We start from the raw sequence: 7,500 nt of genomic DNA on the forward strand, positions 1-7,500 counted from the left end.
CCTTCCCCTGTTCCCCCCCACCTTACACCCCCTTACACCCCTCCCCCCTCCCTGATGCCCTGAGGTCGTCTCGGGTCGTCCTCTCTCGGGTCGTCCTCTCTCGGGTCGTCCTCTCTCGGGTCGTCCTCTCTCGGGTCGCTCTCTCTCGGGTTGTCCTCTTTCGGGTCGTCCTCTCTCGGGTCGTCCTCTCTCGGGTCGTCCTCTCTCGGGTCGTCCTCTCTCGGGTCGTCCTCTCTCGGGTCGTCCTCTCTCGGGTCGTCCTCTCTCGGGTCGTCCTCTCTCGGGTCGTCTCTCTTTTCGGGTCGTACTCTTTCGGGTCGTCCTCTTTCGGGTCGTCCTCTCTCGGGTCGTCCTCTCCTCGGTCGTCCTCTCTCGGGTCGGTCCTCTCTCCTCGGGTCGTCTCTTTTCGGTCGTCCTCTCTCCTCTGGGTCGTCACCTCTCGGGTCGTCCCATCTCTTCGGGTCACACGTCCTCTCTCGGGTCGTCATCTTTCGGGTCCGTCCTCTCTCGGGGGTCGTCCTCTCTCGGGTCGTCCTCTCTCGGTCGTCCTCTTTCGTGTCGTCCTCCTCTCGGGTCGCCCTCTCTCCGTGTCGTCCTCATCTTCTCTGGTCGGCACTCCTCGGGTCGTCCTCTCTCCGGGTCGTCCTCTTTCGGGCGCCCTCCTCCTCCGGGTTTGTCCTCTTTCGGGTCTCTCTCTCGGGGTCGTCCTCTTTCGTGTCGTCCTCTCTCGGGTCCGTCTCTCTCGCGGGTCGTCCTCTCCCTCCGGGTCACTCCTCTCTCGGGTCGTCCTCGTCTCGGTCGTCCTCTCTCGGTCATCCTCTTCGGTCGTCCGTCTCTCCGGGTCTTGTCTCTCGGGTCGTCCTCTCCTCCGGGGTCGTCCTCTTCTCGGTCGTCCTCTTCGGGTCGGCCTCTCTCGGTCCGTCCCTCTCTCCGGTTCCGTCCTCCTCTCGGTCGTCCTCTCTCGGTCGTCCTCTTTCTCGGAGTCGTCCTCTCTCGGGTCGTCCTCTCTCCGGGTCCGTCTCTCTCGGTCGCCTCTCTCGCCTCTTCTCGGGGTCCGTCCTCTTTCGGGTCGTTCCTCATCCTCGGGTCGTCCTCCTCTCGGGTCGTCCTCTTTCGTGTCGTCCTCTCTCCGTCTCGGGTCGTCCTCTCTCGGGTCGTCCCTCTCTCGTGTCATCCCTCTTTCGGTCGTCCCTCTCTGCCGGGTCGTCCCTCTTTCGGGTCGTCTTCTCTCGTCGTCCTCTCTCGGGTCCCGTCCTCTCTCGTGTCGTCCTCTTTCGGGTCGCCCTCTCTCGGGTCGTCCTCTCTCGGGTCGTCCTTCAGCTCTCACTGTCTCTCTCGGGTCGTCTTCCTCTCCTCGGGTCATCCCTCTTTCGTGTCGTCGTCTCTCGGGTCGCCATCTTTCGGGTCATCCTCTCTCGGTTCGTCCTCTCTCGGTCGTCCTCTCTCGGGGTCTCCACTCTCTCGGTCGTCCTCTCTCGGGTCGTCCCCTCTCTCGGTTACGTCCTCTCTCGGGTTTCCTTCTCTCGGGTGTCCTCTCTCCGGGGTCCGTCCTGCTCTCGGGTCGTCAAAAATCTTTCGTGTCGGTCCTCTCTCGGGTCGTCCTCTTTCTGGCGTCCTCTCTCGGGTCGTTCCTCTCTCGGGTCGTCCCTCTCGGTCGTCCTCTCTCTCGGGTCGTCCTCTTATCGTGTCGTGTCCTCTCGGGTCGTTTCCTCCTCTCGGGTCCGTCCTCATCTCGGGTCGTTCCTCTCGTCGGGTCGTCCTCTCTCGGGCCCTCGGGTCTCGGGGTCGTCCTCCTCTCTCGGTCGTCCTCTTTTCGGGTCGATCCTCTTTCGGGTTCGTCCTCTCATCGGCTCGTCCTCTCCCGGGTCTTCCTCTCAAGGGGTCGTCCTCTCTCCGGTCGTCCCTCTCTCTCGGGTCGTCCTCTTTCGGGGTCGTACTCTCTCGGTCGTCCTCTCTTGGGTCGTCCTCTCTTCGGTCGTCCTCTCTCTTTCGGGTCTCCTCTTTCCCGGGTCGTCCTCTCTCGGGTCGTTCCTCATTCTCGGGTCGCCCTCCCTCCTCGTGTCAGTCCTCTCTCGGGTCGTCCTCTCTCGGGTCGTGTCCTCTCTCGGGTCGTCTCTCTCGGGTCGTCCTCTCTCGGGTGTCCTCATCTCGGGTCGCCCTCTCCCGGGTCGTCCTCTCTCGGGTCGTCCTCTCTCGGGTCGTCCCTCTCTCACGGTCGCCCTCTCCCGGGTCGTCCTCTCTCAGGTCGATCCTCATCTCGGGTCGATCCGCTCTCGGTCGGGTGTCCCTCTCTCGGGTCTCTCTCTCGGGTCGTCCTCTCTCCGGGTCGTCCTCTCATCGGGTCTTCCTCTCTCGGTCGTCCCTCTCTCCTCTCGGTCGTCTCTCTCGGGTCGTCCTCTATCTCAGTCGTCGTCCTCTCTCGGGTCGTCCTCTCTCGGGTCGTCCAAGGAAGCTCCTTAGAAACACCGGGCCTTCGCTTGCGGGGAGGGGGGGAGGGGGGAAGGGGGGAGGGGGGAGATGGGGTGTTTATTGGTCCTTTCTTATTTGTTTGTTCTTTCTTTATTTGTTATTCCTCTGTCTACCGTTTTTTCTTCTTTTTTTTTTTTTTTTTTTTTTTTTTTTTTTTTTCTTTTATTTTTTTTTTTTCTTTTTTTCTTCCACTGTTTTCTTCCTTGTCTTTCGTTTTTTCTTTGCATTTCCATCTTTCTTTCTTTTTTTTCTTTTTTTCTATACTTCTTTTCCTTTCTTATTCTTCCTCTTTCTTTTTTTCTTTCTCCCTTCTCTTTCCTTATTTTTATCTCTACTTCTTTCTTCTTCTTCGTCTTGTTCTTCTTCTTCCTCTTCTCCTTCTCCTGTTGCTCCTTCATGTTTTTCTTCTTTTTCTTATTCCCTCTTTTTCCTACTTTTTCTCTTTTCTCCTCTTCCTTTTTCCTCCTCTTTCGCCTTTGCCTCTTTCTTTCTTCTTCGTTTCGTTCTTTTCCATTATCTTTTCCTCTACCTCTTCGTCTTCTCTGTATTTTCTTCTGCTCTTTTCTCCTTCCTTCTTCTTCCTATTTCTCCTTTTTTCAACTTCTTAATTCCTACTTTCTCTTCTCCCTTTTCACCTCTCTCCTGTTTTCCTTTTCTTCTTCTCCTTTTTCTCCTTCCTCCTTCCTTTATTCTTCATTCCTCGCCCTTCTCTCCCTTCCTCTCTCTCCCCTTCCTTTATAAAGATAAAGGAATTCTCACTCTGTACTTCTCCTTCCTCCCTCCCTTCCTTCCTCCCTTCCTCCCTCCCTCCCTTCCTCCCTCCCTTCCTTCCCTCCCTCCCTCCCTCCCTCCCTCCCTCCCTCCCTCCCTCCCCTCCCTCCCTCCCTCCCTCCCTCCCTCCCTCCCTCCCTTCCTCCCCCTCTCGCGAAAGATTTTTTTAAAAGTAATACCAATATTATTTCTTAGAATAATATCTAATTATATCTAATTAACATTGGATATTGAAGTCTGGGGAAAATCTCTATTATCTAATCTATTACTATCTATCAGGCATTGAAATAGATAAAAAAATATACTTAATATTTGCTGACAGTCATCAGGTATTCAACAAAAATAAAATGATAATGGTAAATATCACATTTATCTATTATTATCTATCAGATATTACGAAAGACACAGACGAAGAAAATCAACGCTAATAACTAATATAAAGCCGAGTATTTCTTTTCTCCTACAGAATATTGAAAGAAAAATACAAATATATATTACCTGGACCTTTCCTAGAACAACCTGACGTCTACTGCCATCTATCGAATAGCAAAAGAGCTAAAAAATAAATAAATAAAATGATGAAAAATATAAATACCAATGTCTTTCTTGGAACAATAACAAAGAGAGATCTGTTTGTCCTTCCCTCCCTCCCTCCCTCCCTTTCTCCCTCCCTGCCTCCCTCTCTCCCTTCTTCCCTCCCTCCCTCCCCCTTCTCCTCCTCCTATACCTCCCTTCTCTCTGTTTTGCTCTTTTTTCTCTCTCTTTACTTTCCTCCTTCATATTTTCGTCTTCCCCTTCTTCTCCACCATTTCTCTCTCTCCCTCAATCTTTCCCACCATTCTTCCATCCTCCTTCATATCCCTCCACCCTATTATCCATCCATCCCTCCCTCCCTTCCATCCATCCACTCCCTCCCTCCACATTACCCTCCCTCCCTCCCTCCCTCCCCTTCCCTCCACCTTCGAAAAGTCCTTGAAGGAGAAACGGTGAGGCCATGCCCCCATCCCCTCCCTCCAACCCCTCCCCCTCCGCTCCCCCTCCAACCTCCCCCCCCCCCCCCGCCCCTCCTCCCCCCCCCCCCCGACCCGTAGTGAATGACACCGCTCAGTTTTGCCTGTCGTATCAAATAGACCCCCGGCAGGAGAGGTCACGGGAGGTCAAACTCCGTGGAATGAGCGTCACGTAATCTCCATTATGATGTGCCCTCCCTTCCTCTCCTTCCCTTCCTCTCCTTCCCTCCTCTCTCTCTCTCTCTCTCTCTCTCTCTCTTTCTCTCTCTCTCTCTCTCTCTCTCTCTCTCTCTCTCTCTCTCTCTCTCTCTCTTTCTCTCTCTCTCCTTCTCACTTTTCTCCTTATTTTATTCCTCCTTTTTTCCTTCTTTCTTTTTCCTTCCCTATCCCCTTCTCCTTCTTCTTCTTTCATATCTCCTCCAATATTCCTCCTCCTTCCTTCTCCATCTTCTTTTCTTTGTCTTCTGTCTTCCCTCTTTCTTTTCCATACCTTTTCCTTCCTCTGGCCTCCTCCCTTCCTTTTCCTCTCTATCCTTTACCTTCTTCTTTCTTTCTCTCTTCCTTTTATCCCTCTTCCCTTACGTCTCTCATTCTTCTCCTATCTCTTCTTCATTATTCCTCCCTTATCCCTCTCCTCTCTCCCCTTCTTCTTCCTTCCTATTTCTCTCTTCCTCCTTTCCTTCTCCCTCTCCCTTCCTCCCTTGCTTCCCTTTCCTCTTCTCCCCTCCCTCTTCTCCTCTTCCTCCCTCCCCGTCTTCTATTTTTTTTCCTCTTATCTTTATTTTTTTAGTCTTTTAATTTTATTTTTTTTTTCTTTATTAAATTTTTATCTTATTGTTTTTTTCTTTTTCCTCCTTAATTCCTCTTTAATGAATAATGCAATTACACATTTATTCCTCTATTTCTTTCTCTATCTATCGGGCGATCGATCTATTTATCTATCTTTATCTTCGATTATATGATATACACTTTCCTTTATCTCTTCGGTACCCATTTATCAGGTTCACTACTCCCTCCCCCTCCTTCCCCCCTCCCCCGCCCTCCTCCCCCCACTCCCATCCGCCTCTCTCTCTCTCTCTCTCTCTCTCTCTCTCTCTCTCTCTCTCTCTCTCTCTCTCTCTCTCTCTCTCTCTCTCTCTCTCTCTCTATCTCTCTCTGTCTCTCTCTCTCTCTCTCTCTCTCTCTCTCTCTCTCTCTCTCTCTCTCTCTCTCTTCCCCCTCCCCTCCCCCTCCCTCCTCTCTCTCCCCCCCCATCCAACTCCAATCCGTCTACCTCTGTCTCCCCTTCCCCCCTAACTCCCCCCTCTCTCTCTCCCCTCCCCCTCTCCCCCTTAAATCCCATTCCCCCCCTACCTCTCCCCCTCCCCCCCCCCCCCTCTCTCTCTCTCCTTTGAAGCTTTGGACAAAATTTTCGGGTTCATTAAGGGCCTCCCTCTCGTGGCGACTGTTAGGGCTCCCAGCACGAGGGTAATTAGAAGCAGGGCGGCTGGCAGTCACTCTTATTACGTCATCCTCCGGGTCTGTCCTTATTCTCTCCTTCCCTCCTTCCCCCCCCCCCCTCTCGTCTCCCTGTTATTTTCGTTTCTTGCTTCGTTTTGGATGTTTTTTTTTATCTGATTTGTTTTCGTCTCCGTTGCTGCTGTAAGTTTTTCCTTTTTTTCTTTTTCTTTTCTTCTTCTCCTCCTCCTCTTCCTCTTCTTCATCTTCCTCCCCTCCTCTTAATTCTCCTCCACCTCTTCTTCCTCTTTCTATTACTCCTCCATCTCCTCTTTTCCCTTCTCTTACTCCTCCTCTTCCTCTTCTTCTTCCTCATCCTCATAGACCCCCTCCCTCCTTTTCCTCCTTCTCCCTTCCCTCTGGCGGTCCGTGGAATTTACTACAGGAAATTGACTACAAATATAAAAGTCGCATACGGCACAGTTGGATACTTCACGGTCCTACTTTTGAAGACTTCCATGGCCAGGATGTCTTGGATGGTAAGAGATGAGAAAGAGAGATGTCAAAGGGTCTCATACACTGTCTTTTTATTCCTCTCTCTTTCTTTGGTTCTGTTCAGAAGATGAACCAAGTTTGACAAATTACTAATCTTACAATAAAAAAAAAGGTGGATCCGTTTTCTATAAAAGTACGGATGCGTCATCTGGCACAGTTGGTCAAGTTTGGTCCGACTTTCAGAATGCTCTTTTCAAATCGTGTAAGACATGGAGAATGTGAAAAGATGCCTGTAGGTTTCTCCAAGAAATTATGTATATGCCTTCAGATGGTATACCTTTTTTGGTCCCTGGCATGTGGAATAAAGGACTGGCCTTCATTACCATAGCGAATGGCTGGAGTCGATTCTTTTCCTTTCCCTTCCATCAGGTTAATTTCAATTATAATGCATTACATTACGTTTAAGAGAAAATTACAATGCATTATGGTTCCCGGCTCTTGGTCTGTCACTGGTACATCTATATACTTTGACCTCTGACCTGAGGCCTGGAGTCCAGTGGAGATCCATTTAGAAGAAAAAAAAAAAAATAAAGGAGATGAAGACAAACAAGAATCTTCCTTAAATAAGAGGTCGCCATCTCCCCCCCCCCCCCCAATAGAAAAAAAGAAAAATTCGGCAGGAGCATTTGACTCCCTCGGCTCAAAGGGGAAACCTCAACAGAGGGTTTTCTTTGAGGTTCGTCAGGCAATCCTCCTCCTTCTCCTCCTCCTCCTCCTTCCTCCTTTTTCTTCTTCCTCCTCCTCCTCCTCTTCCCCCGTCTCATCTTCTATTCCCCAACTCTTCTTCTCTCTCCTCCCCTTCTTCCTCCTCCTACTGCTATTCTTCCTTCCTCTCCTCCTCCTCCTCCTCCTTTTTCTCCTTTTCCTCTCCCCTTCCTCCTCCTCCTCCTCTCCTTCTCCTTCTCCTCCTTCTCCTCCTCCTCTTCCTCCTCCTCCTCCTTCCCTCCTCCTCCTCCTCCTCCTCCTCCTCCTCCTCCTCCTCCTCCTCTCCTTCCCATACCCGGATGGCCACCATCTTCCATCACATGTTTACCTGCCCCCCTATCCCACCCCCCTTCCCTCTACCCCCCCCCCCTTATAGCCCCCGCCCGTCCGAAGGAAGCCAAAAGGAGCGTATCCCTCCATCCAAGCCATAAGGTCGACGCTCCCGTCCCGCCGACAGGGCTACCTCGACCTTGCGATCCCCTCCTACCCATCAGAGCCCGGCCCGCCTTTATCCGCGGTAGAAGTGTAGAATTTAATATTTTACTCGTGATGG

The 7,500-nt window shown here is 51.5% G+C and overlaps 1 protein-coding gene across 1 annotated transcript in view; it reads right to left on the reverse strand.

The window, feature by feature from the left end:
- The window catches only part of LOC119597502 (putative uncharacterized protein DDB_G0271982), a gene marked incomplete at its 5' end in the record, with an annotated part of 9,567 nt that extends 4,162 nt beyond the window's left edge, over positions 1-5,405 (reverse strand). The window contains one exon of the mRNA XM_037947079.1: positions 5,325-5,405. Coding sequence (XP_037803007.1) covers positions 5,325-5,405 — 81 coding nt within the window. The remainder of the gene's footprint in view (positions 1-5,324) is intronic.
- Positions 5,406-7,500: the final 2,095 nt, after the last annotated feature.

Source organism: Penaeus monodon, chromosome 39 (genome assembly GCF_015228065.2).
Source record: "Penaeus monodon isolate SGIC_2016 chromosome 39, NSTDA_Pmon_1, whole genome shotgun sequence".
In the NCBI taxonomy this organism is placed as follows: Eukaryota; Metazoa; Arthropoda; class Malacostraca; order Decapoda; family Penaeidae; genus Penaeus; species Penaeus monodon.